The sequence below is a fragment of the Passer domesticus genome, chromosome 7 (genome assembly GCF_036417665.1).
Source record: "Passer domesticus isolate bPasDom1 chromosome 7, bPasDom1.hap1, whole genome shotgun sequence".
Lineage (NCBI taxonomy): Eukaryota > Metazoa > Chordata > Aves > Passeriformes > Passeridae > Passer > Passer domesticus.
The window spans coordinates 47213599-47238183 of NC_087480.1; the positions used below are offsets into that span (position 1 = coordinate 47213599).

The window sequence follows — 24585 nt, forward strand, 5'->3', positions numbered from 1 at the left end:
TTGTGAAAGCAAATAACCTGCAGTAGAGGAAGATTTTAAGACCCATAGCTCATATTAGATAATTGCAGTGACTCTCTACATACCTGCCTGCCTTCTCTGTATGCAGAAATTGCATCAGTTTAAATAAAGTGGAAAGTGCTAAGTTACATAACTACTATTTTATTTCCCAAAATAGTTATGTGTGGTGTTCTGAAAGTATTCAGTCTTCACTACAATTATAAAAGTGGCATCTGAAATAGGAATTCTATTTACTTATGGCTACCTTGTATTTATTACATGGATGAATCTACAAAGCAAAATAGAAAAAACTTGGCTTAACAATCAGATGTGCAGTGACATAATTATTTGTGTCATTATTTTTCTTTCCATGTTACAACACTGGCAATGTCAGACCAAACTTACTTCAAACTCTTTGGATCCAGGAGGGCCATGGAGGTGGGCCTGATGCTTTTCTATGGAGCTCAATTAGCTTGGTTTCAAGCACAGTATATAAATTACTTGTTTCACAGGAAGTCAATATGGAGAATTTCTTTCTAGCTACCTCCTTTTTCACTTCTTTCTGCAATCTTTTAATCTTTGGATGGGTTTCCCACACTCACAAGCAATCCAGGTAGGTGACTTCTTAAGGCTGTGTGCTGTGTCCTCTGTGGTCTTTCTATGTTCTTCTCACAGGCTGTCCTGCTTTCAGATGGGATAGAACTAATTTTATTCTCAGTACCTGGTACAGTGCTGTGTTTTGGATTTAGCATGGGAATAATGTTGATAACACACTGATGTTTTGGTTGTTGCTAAGTTGTATTTATCCTAAATCAAGGACTTTTTTGTGTCTCCTACTCTGCCAGTGAGGAGGAGCAAAAAACTAAAAAAAGCTGTGAGGGAACATAGCTGGACAAGTGACCTGAAGTGGCCAAAGGGATGTTCACACCGTGGAATGTCATGCCCAGTACATCAGCTGGGGAGCTAGAGGGAAGGGGGAGCCCACCAGGGCTTCAGGAATTGGGTCTGGCATCAGTCAGTGGGTGGTAAGCAACTGCATTGTGCATTACTTGTTTTTCTTTTTTTAAATCCTTTTTATTATCACTATTATTATTTAATATTGTTGTTCTTTTTTACTCTGCTTCAATTATTAAACTGTTTTTATCTCAAACTACAGGTTTTACTTTTGATTCTTCTCCCCATTCCACCAGTCTGGGGTGGTGGGTGAGTGAACAGCTGGGGCTGCTGGTTGCCAGCTGGGCTTAAACAGTGACACAGCTCTTATGGTGCACAGCCTGAACAAATTCAGTAACTTCTTTTGCCACTGTTTTACTCATTGTGTGATCACATTGCTGGACTCTTAACTGAGTTCCATGAGACTGTGACCATGGCCAGGACCTAAAGAAAGGTTTAGAAACTGGCCTTAAAGAAGAGCTGCTAGGTATTTTCAGTAATACTTCTTGGTCTTGGGCTTTTGGGAGTCCAGTAGCAGGGACTTCCATAGTCTTTGTAGCTGTCTTGCTATTTCCCAAATCTCACCAGAAGATGGTTGGCTGGTATTTTGAAAGTGGTGTGTAGTCTTTGTGTAGAAAAATCAATTCAGCAATTAGATTTACTTAGCTGAAATTTCAGAATTAATTTAATTTTAAAATTTCTATATTAAATTCCAGGATAAACTACTTTTTAGACACTAAATTTCTATTTAGTGTCTAAAAAGTAGTTTAACTTAACAAATTTAAAATCTGTTTATGTAAGTTGCACTGGGGAGCTGTGGTGTTGCAGGAACTGAGATTGCAACACACTATTGAACTACATGATAAATCAACAAAACATTACAAAGGTCCTTTAGACACACAACTAAGAAGCAGAGATTTGCTTTCATTAATGTACTGTTCATTGTGTTTGCAAAGGACTCTGAATATCCCATTGCATTCTTGTTGAAATGGTGCTGGTAATATTAGCAATGTAAGAATTGCAGTTTAATTAAACACTTTTATTACTGACAGTAACCAAAGTGAGAAACTTGGTGTGAAATTTTAAGAAACTCCAGAATGACCAATGAAGCAACTTTTAAAATAGCATTATTGTTGTAACTACAGTGATGGGTAAGAAAGCTGGGGACAGCAAGGTAAATTTTGTGCATTATTAAAATGATCTGCTGACAGAGAGTGTTAATAGTGATACTTCCATCTGCCACATCAACCACTTTTTGTCTGCTACTTGAAAAATTGCTGCAGACAAGGAATAAAAAAATCGTAATATATCTATTGTAGTTTTGCAACATTTATGAAAATTTCTGTCCTTCTATGGTGAAAATGAAATTCTTTCAATTCTGAGTTAATGAGAATAGGCTTAGGAGGGTTGACAGCGATTGGCAGCAGAACATTGTTTTTGTAGAAGAGAATGCAGGAGAAACTAAGACAAACCTTCTAGTTCTTTTTTATCCTAAGGAATCTGCTGTCAAGTTTAAACCTACCCATTTTCAACCAGCAAATAGTACTGCAGTTGGTAGAGAAGTGCTTGGAGGTTGTGTGATAATTATCTGGACTCAATTTTAGCAAGTATTAGAGAATTTATCAACAACAGGGGATTTCTTCCTTTGAGCTAGTAAATTGAAAAATATTCTTGTTATATAGTGGAGACATGGGCTTACTGGTGTGAAAAGTCCTGTGTATCTGATTAATAAATAGACAGCAAATCTATAACTGTTGAGAGACTTCAATACTGATCACTTTAAAGCACTGAAATAATGGCACTTTCCAAAAATCTATAGGCCCTCCTGTCCGATTTATCCTTCTCTTTCAGAGAGGGTAGGCTCATTCAGAAGGAATAAATTTGTTCCCACTGTTTTATAGCTTGGGCTTGAAAACCAGTTGTTGCTGACATTCTACAGACTAATCTTGAAGATGGATAAACTCTTGGGCAGTGAAAGCCAGGACTCGAGACCAGTGGTGGAGGGCTTTGGTCTTGCAAGGACCAGTTTTTGTGCTTTCTCCTCCCTGATGCTCTCTGCCAATTTGGATGCGAGGGGGAGAGGCAGGAGGGGAGCTGATGGCAGCGTGCAGGTGTGCGGTGTAACGAGGGGAGCCCCACAAACCTGCGGCCCTCGTGTTTGCTCCATCAGCCCTCGGCCCGCTTGCCGAGCGCTCCCGAGCCACGGCCCACAGCCGCGGCCCGGCCCACAGCCGCGCCGGGGCCGCTCGTCCTTCCTCGGCCCGGCGCCGAACCACTACAGCTGTGGCGGGCGGGGGCAGGAAGCAGGAACTAAACTTGTCTTATCGGGGAATTTGTCTCTGCTTGGCTTCAGAGCTATGAACGTGTTATACCCCATGTACTTCTGTGCAAACTCGGGGCAGTTTGGCTCACGCAGGCCTTCTGTGGGGATTCACGAAACTGCAGGAGCGTGCACAACAGCAGCTGAACCGGGGCCCGCACGATGGGCACTGTGCAGGGGGTGACTGGGCTTGGTGCAGGGGTCGGTGGGCGGCTGCCCGGGCCGAGGGGAAGGCCCAGCCCAAGCCCCGCAGCCCGGATCCCCGCGGGCCCGCACCGCCACCAGGGCGGGACAGCCCCGCGCCTGCGCCCGCCCCTTCGCGGCACCCGTAGGAGCGCTCGGCGGCCCCGCCCGCCGCTCTCGGGTTTAATTACCGGGGCCGCTCGGCCGCGCGCTATCCGGCCCTGCTGCGGCACCGCCGACATGGCGTCCACCAGCCGGTACGGGGGCGGTCGGGGCGCGGGGGGCCGAGGGGGGAGCGGGAGCGGCTCCGGCATCGCTCCCGTCCGCGGCACAGGCAGAAGATGGCCGCGTCGCCCCCGCTACCGCCTGGGGACTGACCGGCGGCCATCGCCGCCCTTGCCCGGCCCCGGTGCCGCTGTTTTAGCGCGGTTCTCGGGGCGCACGGCGCACCGGCCCCTCTCCGCTGTCCTGTGTGTCGGGGCCGCTCCTCAGGGCGCCGGGCGGTCGGGCCTCAGGGCGCCCGCCCCTGTTCGTGCGGGCCGGGCCGGGCTGAGCGGCCTCTCCGGGGCTGTGCTGGCCGCCTCTGCGCCTTCGTGTCGCTGTTGCTGCGCAGCGCTCCGGGGAGACGCCGAGATTTTGGGGGGATTTGTGTCCTCTGTGGGGAGCTCCTCGCCAGCCACAGCTCGGTGCGAGCGGCGGCTCGGCCTGGTCTGTGCCCCGAGCGCGGCTGTGGCCGGGCCGGGCCTGAGGCGGTACCGAGCCCGTCCCGCCGCGTCCCGCGGCCCGGCAGCCGCGGCTGAGGGCCCGAGTCCCCCTGCTCCGCGCTGCCTGGAGCCGGGCTGCAGCTCCCTGGCCTGCCGCCACCTTATCGGGGCCTGGAAACTGCTTTTAGGCTCCCACCCTAAATCCGTACCGGCGCTAGACTGCAGCGACCAGACGGCTTTCGGGTTCGGAATTCTTTCCCCCTGGAGACATACCCAGTTTTTTCTTTCTAGACTGAAAGCCCACGGAGCAGAGTGGAGTGACTCTGTAACTCCTGCTAAACCTGTCCTGGGATCTAGGAAGTGCTTCCGAGTAGTCTCGCTGCAGCTCGGGAGTTATTTGCTGAGATGGGCCTTTCCACACGTGCCATGCATTTTCCTTGGGTGTAGGTGGCTTAGTAAATTGAACCCATTGCAGGGAGGACAGCGTATAGCTGTAGGTAGATAAACCGAGTTAAATTGGCATGGGAAGACGAATTTTTGCAATGTTTTATGAAGGTAAAGTCTGAAACAAAACACGGTTGGTATTCTTTGAGGTATCTGGATTTTTTTTCCCTTTTGCTTGGTGTGTCACTCACTGCCTTTTATGTAATGCCAAATGTCAGATAAATGTGACTGCTTTGTCAACAGTGTTGTCATATGAAACTTGTGGCTGGGAATAGAAGGAAAGTAGTCTAAAGAGCTTTCATGTACTGTTTTGAACATAATTTGCATCTGCAGATCTTGTGTTGGCATGCTTTCTGGAGGTTTTAATATTTATAGCTTTGTTGGTTTTCAGTTTTAGTTTCAGGTTGCAGACATTTTTGTGAACAATCAGTGGGTTAAAATGTTCATTTTTTGTATTCTAGACACATTAGAAACATTAAAAAAATGAAAATTAAGATGGGAAGTATAGGTTAGGCTGAATTAATGGCAGAAATAATACTGGAAAATGGGTAACTCAGAGCAATTCTATTGGAAAATTTTTAAAAATTGAATGGATTACAAATTGTTTTTTGGTTTAATCAGATGAAAGTCTGATTTTATAGTCATTAATAGTAGTCATGTAGTCATTATAATTTTTTTGAGATAAACTTCTGTTCTCTTGTGCTTTTAAGCTTGTGCAAAGTGGCTTTGTGGAATACATGGATCCCAATTGTAAACACTTTTTACTCCAGTTTTGAAATAATTTGTTTTAGTAGAATTATGTAACTGTTGTTAATATGAAGTATTTACTTTTGAAACATTTGGTTAGAAGCAATTGGTTGTTACTTTAGTCAGGAACTAAAAGCTGTTGTATTAAATAATGCTTTACAGGAAGTTGTAATTCTTGAAGATCCATGGGTGTGAAAGAGATCCCTGTTTTCAGAACTTCTTGTCATGTAATTGCCTTAGGAGCTGATTATTTTTTAAGATTTCACTATTAATTGCTTAATTTAAAATAGAATTTATTCTTCAAATACTTTAAAATAAACCAGTGTTTAAATTGGGAATTTTCCAAACATACATGTTGTATGTGCACTGCTTCCTGAGTTAAAAACCTGGTAAATAATTCTGTTCTGAGTAGGAGTGAAAATGCTCATTTGGAATGAAGAAATTGCCACTAACTTCTTGGGAAACTTCGTGTAGCAGTAGTTTGGGTTACACTGTGTTTAATCAGGTCTGTTATGTAGATTTTTAATGTTTTGATTTGAAGTGATTTTGGTACAAGATACGTGACAAGAAAATTGTAACTTAGGTGATCTGAAGTCTTGATTGTCAAATGTAGTGTTACAGCATTCATATAAAAAGTGCAGCTCAGGTAATCAAGTTAATATTTTGTAATTTAAATCATTAACTGCTGTATTACTGAAGTGTTTTTATCATGAAGGAACTCTTTTGGTATATGGCCTGCTTGTTTAATAGTGATGAATACTTCTCATTTGTTCCTTAGTTTGGATGTGCTTCCGAGGGTGACTTGCCCAAATCATCCAGATTCCATTTTAGTGGAGGATTACAGAGCTGGTGATATGATTTGTTCTGAGTGTGGGCTAGTAGTAGGTAAGTAGTTATTAATATTTTTATAAATTATCATGTAACCTAAATGGTGCGTGTAGGTTTGCACTCTCTTGATGCTCAAGTGTGGGTGGTAGATTTGATGGGGTGTGTGTTTGTTTGTTTTAGTTTTTTGTGATTGTCTGTTTGCTGAAAGCTTACTGCTCTGAATACTCTGTCTTCTGGTAACTTCTTGCACTATGAAAATAATCAAACTCTCTTTAAAGACTGAAAATTTAAAATGTGCTGTGATATGAATTAGAGCATTGTGCTGTCCAGTCCTGTTTTTATTCATGACTCTTCTTTCATTCAGGAAAGTACAAGAGATGTTATAAAAGCCCTCTGTGAAATAACTTGCCTATAAGAAAAAAACCCAACACAACAAATAAAACCAAACCCCAACCAACCTCAGTTTCCCAGTAGCTAGAGGTTATCTTCTGCCCTGAAAGATTTATCTTTATATGGTTGTTGGCTTGTATTTTAATCACTAAGGTTTTAAGACTATCCTAAATTTTCCCACTGGAATTTTGTGGAGCTCTTTTACTTGGTTTATCTAGCAGCCACTTCCACAGACTGAACTGTATTTCTAAGTATATGGAATATTTAAAATGAAAGACGTTTTCTTTTGTTTGAACAAGAAAGAGGAAGTTGCCGTAAAACCTGCAGCATATACATTTTTATGGATTGTTTCTAGGATGAGCATCTTACATGCACCTTACTGCCTTTATTCCTTTTATCATGGGAAGCTTTCCATGCTTGTATTATGATAATCCTTTAAACCTCATTGATTTCTGTTAGTTTGTTTTTGGCCATTACGTGAAAAAAATCCTCCTTGAGGGTACATGTTTGTGTGATTCATTCAGTGCTGCTAAATATTTCAAATTGTTTATATCTTTCCTGGATTGTAGTGGTTTTGTTTTGCCTTGCTGAATTAAAAAAAAATTCATAAAAAGCTGAAAGTTAAGGAATTTGTGGTGAAGGTAATACTAATTTAGCCAAGGAACTAAAATAAGTCTTTTTATACAAAAGCAAACTTCTACATAAATTGTTAAAGTAAATGTTAAAGCATTTGAACATGAGTACCAGTTTCCTTTAAAATCATGAAACTGTTTAAAACCTCTAAAGGAAGAGTTATAACTGCTTTGTTAAAAATAAAGGGTGGTTTAAATTGCATAAATTCTGATAAAGATCAATCAATAAATTTTCTGGTTAAAAATTCAAAAATCCACAGCAGTATTTCCTACTCAGATATGATAGTAAGCTTCTAAGTTACTGCTTAAAAATACTTTGCTGCATGTTCAGCTCTTTGCATGGCTGTCACAGAGACACAGTAAAAGTTCAGAAAAGTTCATTGTGATCGGTTCATAACTTTTACAATAGTTCTGGTATTGGGAGAAGAGGAAAAGCTTTTCTTCATAAATGTAATTTTTTGGAACTTGGAATTTGTCAGAAGTCTCACTTCATGTACCTTCTGTTACTTAGTCACAAGGAATTCTTGCCTGAAGAGTTTATCCTCTGTTTTTCCTGAAGTAATAGCATTGGTGAATTCTTTAGTTCAAAATGTTAGCAGTTTCAATGAGCAGGATCATTAGAATATTAGTAAAAACTGTTTCTGAATTGAGTTTTTAATGTGTTTGTAATTGTCCTAGTGCAGTTTACCACCAGCATTACTGGTAGGATAAAAAATGATTTTTAGGTAAGCTTTCTGTGGATTTCTCACCAAAAGGCTTTAACAGTGTTGTGCTGATTGTTCTCATTCTGTGTTGCATTCCTCAGCTGTTTAGCTTGTCTCTGTGTCCAATTCCTTAGCTAGCGTATCCAGCAGGTAATTTGGAAAACCAGTTAAATAGGGCGACAATAAGTAATTGAAGGGAAGTTACCAAAGAGAAGTGTGAGCACTAAGTATTTTCTCACCTAGTCTGATAGGAAATTTAGGGAAGGTGTAAACTAGATGCAGTCCTTGATGCCTGTTTTCTGGAGATGCTTGTGAAGTAGGGATGTTTCAAAGGAGTGAAGACAAAATTTAGCTTTTATGTGTTCCAAATGCAATTTTTCTGTATTTGTAGCAGATTCCATGAGACACGTTCCCCTTAAGAGACTAACAATTTCATTTCCTGTTTTTGCATAGAGACGTTTTGTTTCAGGGCTTGCATGCGTCATGATCACGTGTGAGCAGAGGCCACTGAAAATATATTTTGGGATGGACTAAAAGTTACTGGGATCTTTCAGTGAAGGGGATCATTTAGGACAGTTAACCCTCCTCATGCAAAAATTACTATACCTTGTAGCCAAAGAAGTGCTACAGGTTTATTTAAAAATACTGTTTTTTAGTGTCTCCAGAGTGCTCCTGGTGTAAATGGTAAATGCTGAATTTGTGCTCTTACTTTACTGCTGTAAAATACATGCTGGTGTGAGTTCACTGTTTGGGGTTTTTTGTGGCTTTTTTTAGTGTGTGTGCAGTTTAACTGTAGACAGAACTAACAGTCTTTGACTTAACTAAGAGTATTTGCATTTGATGTTTTTCTTGCTTGCTATGCTAAAGTACTGTAGTTCCTTATTTATGGAAAGGGTGTAAGACTATTTATTATATGTAGAACTGTGTTGTAGGATAAAATATCTAGTGCATAGATAGTTTGCAGGTTTGTAATCAATTTTCTGGGAATAGGAGATTAAATCAGTATTATCTTTCATTTATCAGGTCTGCAGTTGAAAGGGTAAAGCAATAGAAAATTTTGGGGGAGCAGGAGGCCAGGGCACAGAGGACCTGATCTCTTTATCAAGTGGATTCCATACTTTAGGCAGACCTAAAGTTGCAAGTACTACTTTTTAAAGGGATTGTTGAGAAATTTTTTATTAGAATTATTTTCTACTTACAGGTTTTATTCTTATTCTCAATAAGATTGAAATTTAAGTTAAATCTAGCATGCTGGGGCTTTTTTTTGCACAGTATTTTCCATGTATTCTGAATAAACTGGTGTTTTGCTGATAATTTAATCTTGTAATGTCATTATGACTGAAGCTGGTGTTGAGAGTATTATTATTTCAAAATACTGCTACATTCTACTAAAACCTCTCATCTGTCTCTTCATTATTACAGTTTGTGTTCTGTCTTTTCATGGTAATTATTTCCAACTTGTTAACTTTTCCTTCTGCCAATTGCTTTTTGCTTGAAAGGCACTTGGAGACCTAAATTATAATCATCCATGAAATTTTGATATTAGTCTGGATTGACATGCATTTGAGACTTCACAACTGTGTTGTTTTATTTGCTATGACAAGAATAGTGCATAACTATCCCTACCTTTCTCCAGTCATTCTGAGCTCTGTGCTGCAGTAAGGGTTCATGGGCTGGTGGGGGAGTTCATGGGCAGAGTTCCTAGGGCTTAGTTCTGTGTTCATTTAAAACATTCACCATATCTCATTCTCCAGACAGGGCTGGTAGGGGGACAAGGGTGTTGTTCAAGAACAGAAGGTCTAGTAAATCCTCTTTCTTGACAGGCAGATATTTTGCTTACAACCTTATAGGCAGTGAAAAAGGCTGGGAGTCAGCTCATATGCCAGAAGGGACTGAAGAAAGCAGAGTGAAAGTGGAAGACAAAGCACTGAATATTCTTGATGTAGCAAGGTGATGTGAATTTCAGAGGAGGATAGGAACAAATCTGGTGGCATGTACTGCTATGTAGTATCTCAGGTATAAGGATTCCTCTGGTTAGGAATACCTTTTGAAAACATTCCTTAAACTTCTATATTGATAGCTTCATTAAATGTTGTCTTTGTGTGCAGGAGTTAAGCAGTGAGGAGTTTATTTTCAATGTGTAGTAGGTGATTTTCTCTAGCTGGATAAGTCTGTCTGCTTCACTAGGCAGGTGTGGCTGAGAGAAACAGTGCTCTTGTGTGGATCTGCTTTGGGGAGCCTTCTTTGGTAAAAAAGCAGAAGTCTGTCTCCAGCTGATGAGGATCCTTGGACACATCAACTCGTTACAGCTTTGAATCAGATTATGACCAATATTCAGACATTTCTGCCGTGTTCTGTGTATACCTGGGTGTTCAGTTGAAGAATTGTAGGGAAAAATAGTCAGTAGTCTGTGGTCAGCACTAAGGCTGTTACAAAAATCTGTCTGAGGATTTCTTTGGCTGATACTTCTGACAAGTTTGAGATCAAAATGGTGCATTGTAAATTCAAGTGTGGTCCATGAAGAATAGGTAAGATTTGCCTATACTACAGGGTTTTTTTCTCTTGGTAGTGTAATAAACAAGTAGGAAGGGGTTTCACAATTGTCTCTCAACTGGCCAGTTATCTGTCACTGGGGATAAGATTGCTTGCTTCTGAATAGCTGCTTGTTTCTTTTCTGAAAACCAAAGAAAACTTTCATTTCTTCTCAGCTGTTTGTAGCATGCAGTAACTGGGGAAGGTGCTTAAGTACTTCTGACTTGCATCCAGTAGAGGGCAGTTTCCATAGGGGAAAAATATTTTAATATTTGGCTGTATGTTCAGGTTTACTCCTTTCTGCAAGTATTGTCCATCTTTAAAATAGTAATTCTTAATTCAAAGTATTGCTTAAAAAGTAGGCAAAAAAACCTTTAGATATGGATATGTATTAGCAGCCTTTACATGCTTGGTGTTCAGACTACTAAGAAGTGTCTAACAAAAGTTGGTCCTTGGAAAAAACCTCTCTGCATTCAGAGGAAAGCAATTATAAAGCATACTGATGCTTAAAGATGTTCTGAATAGTTGACTCTTGCATGAGCATTCACAGACACTTAAGACAGGAAATTTATAATATGAAGAAAGTAACCTGCTTGCCTTTCTCAGCCAGCATTTCAAATAATCTGTTTTAATTCTAACCCTTTTCAGCTTTAAAGGCAAAGGGTGATGCTTCGGAGTGTTTGGCAGTAATGCTTGTAAGAGTGGAAACAGACTTCAGATGTTAATGTTAGCATCTTTTGTCAGGTTTTGTAGCAAACACTGCTCTTAGCATGAAATTTCCTGGAGGGTGGTAGTTAGTAGGTTTTTCTGCTAGTGACCTGAGGTATTTGAGGGCCATTAATGCTTCCATTAAGTGAAATACTAGATTTTTCTGGTATGTAACAGTAACATTTTGAATCATCCTATTTAGGGAGTGGTTCTTAACTTGCTTCCTTACCAGGCTGGCAAGGTAATTAGGCAAACAAGGGCTGGAAACAGTCTGAACTCCTCTGATGGAAAAGGAGTCTCAAGTATTGTGATGTAGAGTGGATAAGGTGCAACATTTTAAATTGAGATTCTGTAGTTTGGAGCATCCTTCACAAGTATTTGAGTCGTTAATCTTTTAAAGGCCTCAAGTCCTGGGGAGGTGTAACTTCAGTTGACCAGACTTGTCCATCTGTTCATTTAACATTTCTACTCTCATTTGCTTCTTCCAAAATCATTATGCTAGCTGATGGCTTAGGAAGCCTGTAAGTCCTTTTAGATTTGTCATCATTTTGATATGCAGGAGCTGCTAAGCCTTTGTTCTTGTAGCAGTCATTTGCCTGAGGTGCTGTACTGTCTGTTTCAATCCATAGCTGCCTTTTGGTACTGGTGTGATGCTGTTGATGTCTGGCAACTAGATAAAATCATTGGTGGCTTTTTTGTTTGTTTGCTTGTGGGGGTTTTGTGTTTTGTTTAACCATCTGAAAGCCTGCTTTAGTTATTTTAACTGTCTTGTGAATAGACTGGTGTTGCTGGTTGTGATGATTAATTTGTGGTGGTGACAATTCATTGAAAACAAGATAACTTTTACAAAGAACACTAATGTCTTACTGAGGGCTGGAAATTTTGTAGAAAACATGGTGACTGTAAAATTGTGTTAATTTATTTTTTCCCCTCTCCATGAGTTTATTCTGTGGTAACACTTAACACATCTGGTCCTTAATAGAAGGTCTAAGGCTGAAAAATAGGAAAAAAAAAAAGGTTGTGTGTTACCATATGGGGCAGTATATAAGTTAATAAATAGAATGTGAAGTAGATACACCTGGAGTACTGTGTCTAGCTCTGGGCTTCTCTCTGCCTGGAAGAGAGAAACTTGCTAGAGCAAGTCCAAAAGAAGGTTGCAAAAGTGATTTAGGAGTTAGGAGAGTCTTGAGACCTGAAGCTTGATCTGACTCTGGCTGCCTGGCTCTGTGCAGTTTCATGTCTTCTTCATTCCCCCAGCTTGTTGCCTGCTCCTTCGTTTTTTCACTGTAGTTTGTCACAGCACCTCATTACTCTGCTTAATAAGGAGCTGACTGAAACTTAAGTGTAATCCTATATATATATACACACATATTTATATTTAAATTTGGCATTGTAAAATGCTTTTAATTAAAAGTATAATATATGTGCTCACTAGATGGCAGTAGATTCCTTAACTAACTGTGAGAATGAAACATTCTCTACTAACAGTAGGTGTTTTGGATCTGCAGAGTGCAAATCAACTTTTAATACTGTATTTATGCTAAATTTAAAATATTAGTTAACAATATGCAGAACTTAATGCAATGTACAGCTAACATTAGAGCTCCTCTGAAAAGAACATGCCTTCTCACAAGTGTTTCAAGACTGGATATGGAAGATTACATTGCTCATGAATGCCATCATATTTCTTGTTTTGGTTAGGCATATTCACTTTTAAGCTATCTTGTCTTCTTATAACAGATAATGCAAAATGCAGAAAGAAGAAAATACATATGTTTTATGAGTTACTGTAAATTTTGATGTGTAGCTATTTCAATCTAAATTTCAAAAACTGCTCTAAAGTCCATTTTAAAATAGTTTGAGTCTTACCTGAGTTTGGTCTTGCATTTCTGTAGCACATGCTCTTTGCATGTGTCACTTGTGAAGAACAGTAACCTTGGCCTGAGGTTTTCTGTTCTAAGTAGCACTTGTGCATTTTATTAAATGTGCTTTTCAGATGATGAGTAACCTGAATTTGGTTACCAAGCAGGGAAGTTGGCAGTGTGTTTGCACTGGACCCTGTGTGTTAGTGTGTTAGACTGTATTTTAAAGAGACGCTGAATACTGGAAGAATAGTTTATGAAAAGAAATGGAGCAATGGAGAAAAATTCATCTGTTCAGAAAGTACTTTGGGATATCAGCTTAGAGATGCATTTCACAAGGATTTGGTCCTGTAAACTGTTTTTGCATGTATTTCAGAGGAGGAAACAGAAAGTGAACTCATCTGTTAGAGGAAAATCAAATAAAGGAGTATCTAATGTGACTGTATCTAGTGAAGCCCTTTTGTTCAAAAGGATTGCATCAAAAAGAAGTAGCCAAGGAATATGTGGCCACTCCCATCCTTATTGCAGTTTTAGAGGGTTGCCCAAACCAATGTAAGAATGTGAGAAAGCTGAGACAACTATCTAGTGTACTTATTGGGAGCTTTTTTACCTCATGTTGGACTGTTGGACCCATTTTCCAGCTTGGGAAAGCCAGTCAGCAGAGTATGACCTAGAAAATTCAGTTTAGAAATTAATCTACTCAGGACCAATTTTCAAGGCTTTCTTACACTGCTTTTTTGTAAGATTAAGTGTAGTGTTTGAAAGTTTTGCTTTGACCACTTAGAGTGGGGCTTAATTGCATCTGTACTAATATCACAGTTTCAAAGTGCTTATGTATTGAAGAATTAAAGATAATAAATGCTGCATTTTATTTCTTGTTTTAGTTTCTTGTTGGACGGGATAATCCAGCTAATCTTGCTTGTGGCTGAATATGTTTTCCATCTATGGAAACCTGTGGGCTTATTTGTTCCATTTTCATTGGTACTTCCAGCTTCTGTCACACTTTTATAGAAGCCTTTTGAAAGATGGAATGTGCTGCCTAGGATTTCTGTATATTTTCTGTGACACTGACAGTATACAGAAAAACTGCTTTTCTGTAGTAGCAGATTTCTTGGCAAAACAAAGATATTTGCATACTGCATCTTAATTACACAAATGCTTTATATTCAGTGATTTGTTCTACTTAATCTTTTCTTACTCTGACATAGTAGTCTCCATCTTCTGTTTGTGATGTGTTTATCAAAGCAGGCAGTGATGTAGAACTTTTTTGTTAGAGCAGGAATGGTTCATAACTCACAAGAGGCAGATCCCTGAGTGAGTCATTTAGGTCATTCCCATTTGTGTGGAAAAATATTACATCATTGCTCTGTACTCAGTGTTCTATTTATACCATGCCAGAATTTTAAGTACATTTTTCTTTTTTTAGATGCTGTAAACAGTATTGGGGGTTTGTCTAAAAGTAAACTTACTGCTAGGCCATAGAAGGAGCATTACTGAATCAAATATTTACAGAGAGTCCAGGAGTCAGAGGAGCACACTGTCTGCAAATTCAAGCTTGCCAAGGGTGTGGGGGTTGACCTTTGTAGCAGAAAGAATGAATCTGTGCTGCCTTTTACTCTATCTGTAACCCTATAGTTTTTCATGGTTGTTTTTTTTCTTCTTCCTCTTGGTTTTTATTAGAGCAGTAAATAAAGGTGGAGCCATAGTTATGAACAGGTCTGACAGATATTGATGAGAACACCTTTAGCCTAAAGTTTTTGTTAGCTTTTTTTTTTCTTCCTTTTTTTTTTTTTGGTAGCAATTTCTTTTGGTTCATTCACAGCTTTCAATTTCAAGCATCCTCCTTGCATAATTTTATGTTAAAAATTGAGTTATTCTGTCAGAATAGAGTCCTCTTGTATCCCTCAGGGAATTTTGCAGTTGCATCACTCTGTCCACACCTTCTGCATTTTCTCCAGCTTCAGATCTTGTATTGTTTGCAGACTGCTTTTTTTCTGTCTGTTTTCACCAGGTTAAATCAGCCTCTGTGATTTCATTCTAAGACTTCCATACTGTAAACTGTGCAGTCAGTGCTACTTTTTTTTGCAGACATTTCTCTCACAACAAACTTAAACATTGGTAAAGGCGGTGAATTTTTCCTCAGGTTTAGCTAAGGGTGCCAATTATTCTGAAGTTTCTTCTCAGCTGTGTTCTGCTTTACTGCAGAGCACCAAGAAAAATGTTTCTTTTGTGTTCTTTGTACATGTGTTCTTAAAAATTCTGTAGTATTGCTCTGGAGGCAACACCTTGCGATGCAGCTTTTATCAGATCTTTGAATACAATGAATTCTTCCCCCCCAAGTTTCTATTGTTGGATTTACTGTAGGGCTTTTGCCTGCATCAGAATGTTGGTGAGAATTATTTCTCAAACTGGTAAGTTGCTGTAGGAAAGGTTTAGGTGAATGTGAAATTGAGAGGACTGCAAGGAAAGTTGTTTCAATCAGAAGATGTGGTGCTTTTCTTTATTCTGTATCTGTACTGAAAATTGTCCAGTTACAACAGGGATTAAGAAAAAGTAATTGAATATATATATACTTTATGTTGATACTGTCAAGCATCATGAAACTGGGCAGGGTCACAACTGTCTTCAAGAACAAAAACTGAACTGCAAAATGTCATCAATGGTGACTTAGAAGGTACAAAATTGGGAGTACAAAGGACCTGGAAATGATTCAAGAGAAGTAATTTACTATGACTTGATGGGATTGTGCATGATAGGTAATGCACATGTGCGCTATTAACACATGACAAGTGTGATAGAACTTGTTAAGTTACAACAACTGAGTCATTGAGAACAATCCACAGGCAGTCTTGACTTCAGCTTGAAATCGAGATCTTGATTCCTTTTGTGTATTGGAAATGCCATGATGTTCTTAATGGATAATCCATAAAGGTGACAGTTCCTGGTTTCTGGATGCGTTTCTTTAGTTATTTATGTCTTCTGTGCAGTGCTAGTTACATTTTTTTTCCCCATTGTAGATCCTGAATGTTCTGGTTTGTTGTCCTGCGGGTTACTGTTGTGTTTGGGAATGCCAGCAGACTGCCTCCGTAGAGTGCAGAGCTCAGATGCCTGGCTTTATGTTTCATGCAATATTTTAAAGCACTGTGTCAATGTGGACTCTTGCCTTGTGTTCTCAGGTGACCGGGTCATAGACGTGGGGTCGGAGTGGAGAACGTTCAGCAATGACAAAGCAACCAAAGACCCATCTCGAGTTGGGGATACCCAGAATCCTTTGCTCAGTGATGGTGACTTGAGTACAATGATTGGCAAGGTAACACTGGAAATACTAAATTTTACTGTGTCTTTTTATTTCAAGTACAGATGGTGTGTCCATAGAGAAACTATACAACATACCTATTTTTGAAGAGATTTTCACCTGAACTGAAGTTGCATGTCTCAATGTATAAAATGGGGCTACAAGGAAAGGACCAACCTTCGCAAAAAAACCAAAAAGTTTTCAGTGCTATGGGGTTACATGCTACGCTTAGATATGTCGCTATAAATAGGAAAGCTGATGTTGCAATTTTGAAAGAAGCATACTTTGACTTAGCAAGTGTATTTGAGGTGGTTCTGCAATTAATGTTGATATCTCGATAGCTAGTGTCGCTGTTTTTTTGGTTGTAAAATCTGCATCAGATTCATATTGGAGACCTGGAAATCACAATTTACATGTTCTTTCAATTAATGTTAAAACATTAAATGTAGAATTCTTTCATGGTGTGAGTACCTCAAAGGAAAATATTCAATCTATCCTTGGGTTGAAATTGTATGGTGCAATCATACCCTGCTGTTTGTCCTGAGAGCAAGCAGGACTAGCCACACAGGTGAATTCCCTTTAATGAAGCAGTCACCCAGGTAAGTTTTAATTGTTGTACTTTCTTCATATTTTACTGCAAGATCCAAATTAATTTTTTGTGTATTTCCTGAATGTTTCATGAAGAGGGGTGCAGTTGCCGATTAAGAACATTTTTCTGCTTTACATGTTTCCTCAGAAGTTTCTGTCCCAGTGATATTGCTAGGATGAAGTGCCTAAATATGTATGTATAGGGCAGTGTGCAGCATACTTTTCATCCAAGAATTCTTAAAAGTGAGCAAGTCAACAAGTGAATACTGATGGGCAGCTAATTTTCACCATTAGTGAAAAAAATCATCTCTTTGAGGAAATGTCCTGTCAGTTTGATTCAGTCAGTAGGATGACCTGAGCTCCTTTAGAGCCTGCGCATTGGAGAAGACAAAAGACATTTCAGCTAAAGACAGGTTTTTGTGTCCAGGTGATCAGTGACTTGTGCTGCTAACCCCCTTCCCTCTGGACATTCAGATCCTAATTTGGAATAAAGAGGGATAGCAGCCTTAGTGAGAGAATTAAAGACACACAGGAACTTTGATGAAAAGTTTGTTTGCCCATGAAAACTAATAACTTTGAGCTGGACATTCAACTAATGAAAGTTTTGCTGTGAAGCAGAACATCCCAGAATAGGCAGGAGCAAACTTGCTGTAGCAGAGTGCCATTCCATAAAGACAAGATGAGAGTTTTAGTGTGGCATGATTTAACCTATGAGAACTGAATAAAAAGTGCTGGAGCTGCCAGGATTGTGTTGGGGATTGTAGAGGGGGCAGTCAGTCCAACTGTGGATACTTTATTTGCACAGGGAGGAATTGCTGAAGAGGTGCATTATTTTCTATGGGAAATTGAGAGTCCCTTTGACAAACCAGGATGTTTTCTGCACAAGAGTTCCTGTGTTTGTCTTGCTAGTAAGCAGGAGCTCTGCGATGTCAGTTCCTTGATGTGAGCTCTGTATCAGGGACTGCTTTTTTTTCAGTTGTTTGGAAGGAAGTGAATGGCTTTAATGAGAAGATGCTGAAGACCTCTCTCAGTGCAGAAAGGGCATGAATTTTGCAGCAAGGAAGTAGTACATTTCTTAAGAAGTCATATGAAGTCCCTGCTAGCAGGTTGGGATGTGGTTGAGCACTAGATAGACACAGTGGTTGAGCAAGGGTGAAATTGGTGTAGTCTTGAAGATGGTAAGTAGTATGTGACAGAGTACAGAACAACCTTTGTGAATTCCAGAGACTGAAACAAGGTAAGATTATTATTTTCCCAGTTAACAGCAAGTTTTATTATGGCCTGGAGTGAACCCCATATTTGTGTGCCAGAGATGGCTTTAACCTTTCATATAGGACAGGACCAGGGCTATTTCTTTCTGCTTGAGATAGGACTGCAGATAAAATCTTTACAGCTGACCTTCTTCATCCTCACGAAAACACCCCTTCCAGAAAAACCCCAAAACATCCACCTGTCTTGTGGGAAATCCAGCAGAGAAGGACATTGATAATTCTCATGGCATGTCATGTTAGAGCTGTTGTAGACTCCTGGGAATGGAATTGGAAATGGAGTCTCAACCAGTTACAACAGTATTGCCTTGTAACAGTAGAGGAAGAGGGTCAGTTCTACTTCACAGAGTGGTTTGTCTCTGTTTCCTCTGGGAAGGCAGGAGGTGCTGCTCTGGGGCCCCTTCCTGCAGGGATGTGTGATCTGTATGTGTTAGCCACTCTGCCTGTGCAAAGGGATTAATTCCTAATTGGCCTTAATGTGTAAGGAACCCATCTGTCTGAGGCAGCAGCAGCAGCCTGCATTGGAACAATTAATTTGCCTGTCAAGAGGAGGGTGAATAGCATAGTTGGCACTGCTGGAAGTGGTTTGAATTCTACAGGCAGGTATTCAGGATACTGGCACAGAGCTGTAACTCTGAAATTAGATACTGTATGCTGCAGTTGATCTGATTACAATGCAGATCAATTGGAGGCATGGTGAAGTGTCATGTTAATTGTGACTTCATTGCCAGAATGTTATAGTTATTTCTAAAATTCTAACATAAAATTAAAGAAAAATAACTCAACAAGCATCTTTTAGTTTTGCTTTGATACAGGGAGCTCTCTTCTAGGAATCTAAAAGCAAACTGCAAGTTTTGTTTCCTGTCTTTGTGGAAAGTGCCTTTTGTCACCTTTGCTAGTTAATGGATTCCTTTTTTTTGTAGTAACTGCAACTCCAAGAGAATTTATATTGGTTGAACAAAGATCTAATGCAATCTCTTGGCATAGAATTCCTATCCTTTGATCAGATCTCTGAAAGAAAGCTGGCTTTTGTTAAACTGCATGGCCTGAATCTGGAAGTGCTATATTGATAAACAGTGAGAAGGTATCAGGGGCTGATGATTGAAAAAGGAGAATGGATCCATCAGACTGATCCATATGAGCTGGTTGTACATTAGTAAGAAGACTGCTGGATCAGGGGGCATGCTTTGGTGCTGTGGTTAACCACAAATCAGTGATGTGGGTGATACTGATCATACTTTCTGCTGCTGTGGGGAAATACTGGGGTACAAAGCTGTTGAATGCCAGCATTGTAAACCTGACCTTCACTGAGCCCCTTCAGAGATTGTCACTGTTTACTTTACTGCATTTTTTTCACTTTAGTTACCTTGAAGGGTGTTTCCAGGATTGTATGCAGGAGGTTTCTGTTGTGTTTGAAAGCCAAACAGGTAGAACTCCTGACTCAAAGGCCACAACAGTAAACCACATGATTAATAAAGTCAACTTCATTTTGGTTAAAACTGTGTGGCTTCTGACTTTTTCCATGAAGGGAAAGGAACCCCTAACATGGTTGTCAAGGGCTGAAATCAATAAAGCATTGTCTCTCAAAGCTCCAGAAGGAAAGTAGATGGTGCATTTAAATAACAAATGCAGGGAGAATTTCTGTGGTTTATGTAAGCAATGAAGGTGGAAGAGTTTTCTACCCTTTTTATAGTTGTGAGTTGAATACTGGGCATGGCTCTTGAAGAGGGCTCTCATCAGCAAGGTAGAATCCTGGTCTAGTTTCACTCCATAGAAAATGATATGAGGTCTCTGGGAAGCAATTCACAATTTGAGACTGGTGTAGAACTTGTGTGGAACAGTGCTCAATTGAATGAGTTACTTTCAGTGATGTTTATTTGCACAACTGTTGGAACTGATGCCTTGAATTAAAATGTATAAAGCTGGAAGAGGTTTGCTCTTGAAGTGAGCAGGAAGTGGCTTAGTTGCTTGCATTATTGATGATACAAATTTTTCTTTTCAGGGCACAGGTGCAGCAAGTTTTGATGAATTTGGGAATTCAAAGTACCAAAATCGCAGAACTATGAGCAGCTCTGATCGTGCGATGATGAATGCTTTCAAAGAAATTACGAACATGGCAGACAGAATCAACCTCCCTAGAAATATAGTTGTAAGTTCATGTCTCCCTTCCTTAAATTGTTCTGGCATTGACTTAGTTAGCATAATATAATGAGCACATGAATTTTTGATATTGCTGCTAATTAAATGGCCTAGAGTTAATTAAATTTCATCTTCTTGCGTTGAAGGATCGAACAAATAATTTATTCAAGCAAGTGTATGAGCAAAAGAGCCTGAAGGGGAGAAGTAATGATGCTATTGCTTCTGCTTGTCTCTACATAGCCTGTAGGCAAGAGGGTGTTCCAAGAACATTTAAAGGTAAGTTTTCAGTGATACAGATTCAATTTTGCTATGAAGGAAAGGTTTCGTTACTGTCACTGTAGGAGGTTGGTTTTCTTATTCCTGAACTTTGTCAAATTGGTTGTTCTCAGCTGTAGCTCACCTTTGAGGGAAGGGTAGAAGGGTCTGTGAGAATTTGTTATATTTGTGGAGTAGCCTCTAGGGCATGGGGGCTTTAGCATTTGAAAATTATTTTGAGTATTGGTGAAACTTAAAAGGCATTGCTTTGGTCAGAGGATCATGGAGATTGTTGTAAATCATTTAACTGAATTTGAACCAGCAGTTCTGTAGTAAATCTGTGCAGCTTTTCCCTAACAGAGATGCAATTCTCTAGCGTTCAGTACCAACTTTCCTTACTAAGTGAGGTGTATTAATTAGTGCCTTGTGATAAATGTGCACTGACTGAAGTTTCACAAATAGTCAGAGCTAATTTTGTGATGGTGGCCTTCAGGACATTGGCCTTCTTTGTGGGTCTTAATATATTGAGAATCAAGTTTGATTATTTTGGGGGCAACAAATGCTGTGAAGCTCAAGATTTAATTTATACTCTTTTTTTTTCAGAAATATGTGCAGTGTCCAGGATTTCAAAGAAAGAAATAGGCCGGTGTTTTAAACTTATTTTGAAAGCTCTGGAAACCAGTGTTGATTTGATTACAACTGGAGACTTCATGTCACGATTCTGTTCTAATCTGGGTCTTCCCAAACAAGTGCAAATGGCAGCAACACATATTGCCCGTAAAGCTGTGGAGTTAGATTTGGTTCCTGGGAGAAGCCCTATCTCTGTAGCAGCTGCAGCTATTTACATGGCATCACAGGCTTCTTCAGAGAAAAGGACACAAAAAGGTAAAACTTGACTTTTTTTGGTCTTTTTTTGGTTTGTTTTTAGTTTGCCATGTCTTCCTTCCTGAAAGAAACTTCAGTATTGCTGTAAAACTTGGATGAGGCCTGTGCAAACAGTGATAAGCTCCATTCTAACTGCATACAGCAAGGACCAAACCAGGTTCTCCCAGTCCCCAGAATGAACACGGAGTAATGGGCTGTACTCAGTGTAAACTGAGTTAATTTTCTTCTGGTATTAGGAGTTGGATTCTTGAATGCAATGGACTAGTGCATTCAAATGAACATAACAATTCAAATTCACCTATGCTAATATTTTTGTGTGTCCATTTTTCTGCTCTAAAATATTCCAAACAGGAACTTGGTGGCAGTTGCAGGGAGCACTTGGGCTTTGGATTACATTGACTCTTTAATAATTCCTGCAGCCAGGGAATCCCCTGCATTAGTACATGGTCCTTTCTGTGAGCCTGTGGTAAAGATGGAGAGTGTGGGAAGGCAAGGTTTGCTGTGGACTAGCTGGGGCAGATTCCCTGCTGGCAGGGGAGCCTGTGGGGAGCCAGAAGGAGTTCAGGGCTCTTGAGCTGCAGAGCAGCATGGATCAGCCCCTGGGGCTCAAGGGAATGAGGCTGCAGGGCAGCGATGTCTGAGGAAAGAAATTTGCTAAGGCTGCAGGGAGTAGAACTTGATGTGAGAAATGGATTCAAGTGCTCCGAGTTGTCCAGTCCAGATCAGTCCAGTCCAGAAGTGTTGAAAATGTAGCAATTTCTTAATGGAGCATTCCTTTTGGATAAATAGCTTTTATCTGTCAGGTTGTGGTGTTTTGTTCTGCATTTGTAACTGCTTATGTCCCTGGAGTTTCCATCCTGTTGGCACTTTCCTGGGCCTGTGAGTGATCTGGAGCCCAGGAAGTTCAGTACCTTCATCCTTGCTGGTTGTGAGCTACTGGGTTGTATCTCTTAAGAGTGATAATTAAAATACAGCTGCTTGCCATGGACACCACAGCTCCAAACTGACTGCTCCAGTGTTTTTGGACAGTGCTGAAGGCTCTCATGTCAGTTAAAGGTTTAAATTCCTGACTTGACTGACTCTTGAATAAATTTAAGTTTCTGTGCATCTCAGACAAGTGTACCCTTAGCTTATTAGACAGTGCTGTGTGCCTCTGCCTGATTTCTTAGTGTATTTTAAGTTAAATGTATTTCATGCTTAACTGAAGTTTTTGTCCGTGACTCAGTTTTTTGCTTGTTTTTGCTTATATTTAATCAAAGCATAAAAATGAAGATCCAGAAGTTGATGATGATTTGTTAAAATATTGGTGGTCATATGTAGTAGTTGTTTTGAATCACTTTTACACTCTTAGCCCTTTTCCAATTTGAAGTTTGTTATTCCACAATTTATAGGTTAAGCTGAACTGTGGCACATAAGAAGACAGATTTATGTATCCAAAATACTAGTCACCACAGTGAAAACCATTTCTAACAGGCTTTTGGGAGAGTTGCAAGTGAAGCAAGTGTCCAGTGCCTCTTGATAAGTTATGCTTGCTGGTTTCTTGATTACAAATTACAAAAATAAAAACTAACCACTTCTCTGCTTTTTGTTGTAGAAATTGGTGATATTGCTGGTGTGGCTGATGTTACGATTAGACAGTCATACAGGCTGATCTATCCTCGAGCTCCAGATCTTTTCCCAGCAGACTTCAAGTTTGATACCCCAGTAGACAAGCTACCACAGCTGTGAGATTGCAGAGGGTTAATTTCTGTTAACCCCCCCCTCCCCCAAAAAAACCCAACAAAAACTCTTTATTTTTGCCTATAATAAAGGATGTACAAAGTGTTAATATTGGGTCTTCGTGTTGTGGAACTGGAGGATATGGAGATGGAGCAAACTGCTGGAAGGCAGCATACATTCCAAGGGTAAACAAGCTGATTGTGTGGCATTTTGTATGTATATATTAGTGGAAGTAAATATTTAATATCTGTTGCAACAAATTTCATTTGATACTGTTGTACTTATTTAGATTTCTTTTGTAGGGATCTAGTAAGATGTATTTTGGAGACTTTAAAATATTGTGTAATTCCCAAATAAACTGTTTTCCAAAAACACCATCTTGTGGCATGACTGCAATGTGACATGCACGTACTGTTGTACATGCTGAGAACTGGAATGCAGTCCATGGAATGGTGGAGTGAGCTTCATACTTGTGGGCTTGGTCACAAGGCTGCTTAAATGCTCACTTTACAGACAATTTCTAGACTGCTCTGGTAGTTGTAGGGAGCTGTAGGTGTGGGTGCTTGCATCCAGAATGTAAACAGTTGCTGAAAAACTGTTCCAAGTTTTGCACAACTGCTGCAGAATATTTCCAAACTGGTTGCAAAAGGATTAATCCCATCCTTGGCAGAGTCTTCCTGATTCTTACTGTCTCTGCTATGAGTTTGAGGTAATGACAAAGCAGCTACTTAGAAGCATAAGGACTCACTTCAGTTGAATTCCTGGTAACTTCATGATGCTTAGTATTGTACAAAGAAAAGTAAAAAGTACTTATACTAAAGTTTGTTAAATTTCTGACCTGGCAGCCCAGCCTGCAGTCTGGTTGGCTTGTGGTTATGTTCTAAGTGAGCACTTGCTGCTTGAAGTGATATGCCAGGTGCTGAGTGAAGGCCTGAAGTTGTTCAGCCCTGCCCAGACTAAGAGCTTTGAACACTGGTTGCCTCCTGACAAGTATCCCTTTGTGTACAAAGCAACAAATGTGCTTAACTGGGAGTCTTGTGGTTCCTGAGATTTTGCATCACAGGTGCAAATGCAGTTTAACTACACAAATAACAGCTGAGGGGTCAGCTTGCTGCACATCTGGTCTAAGCCAGCCAGAGGGAAGGCTGTGTCCAGTGCTAACAGCAGTTAGTAGCCCTCACTGTTTGCTAGTTGAGCTTTAATCCTCTTCTGCCAGTACTTACTGGAAATGTGGAAACTGAAGATTTTTTTTCTGTAGGTTGTAGTCCTCTTGCACCTCAGGAGCTGTTGGTTGCAGCCATGAAAAATTCAGGTGCAGGTGTTAGAAAGTATGCTCAGTTGTTGGCAGGGCACATATTCATTGTCTGATGTATTGCCTTTGACTTTGTTGCAACATTTTCTATTATCTGGGCATTCCTGGTCTTGGTCTGAGCTGTTCTGCTTGTGTCCTCT

The 24585-nt window shown here is 40.0% G+C and overlaps 1 protein-coding gene across 3 annotated transcripts; it reads left to right on the forward strand.

The window, feature by feature from the left end:
* The first annotated feature begins 764 nt into the window (after positions 1-764).
* GTF2B (general transcription factor IIB) lies at positions 765-23507 on the forward strand. Of its 3 annotated transcripts, none has more exons than XM_064428365.1 (7): positions 765-1022; positions 6107-6213; positions 16161-16294; positions 20138-20284; positions 20421-20550; positions 21133-21414; positions 23009-23507. In XM_064428365.1, exons 1-7 carry the CDS (start codon positions 916-918, stop codon positions 23140-23142), a joined length of 1041 nt encoding a protein of 346 aa, XP_064284435.1. In that variant the 5' UTR covers positions 765-915; the 3' UTR covers positions 23143-23507. The 3 variants fall into 3 exon arrangements, with proteins under 3 accessions (XP_064284435.1, XP_064284434.1, XP_064284436.1); XM_064428364.1 differs by lacking the exon at positions 765-1022 and adding an exon at positions 3541-3690; XM_064428366.1 differs by lacking the exon at positions 765-1022 and adding an exon at positions 4553-4692.
* The last annotated feature ends 1078 nt before the right edge of the window (positions 23508-24585 follow it).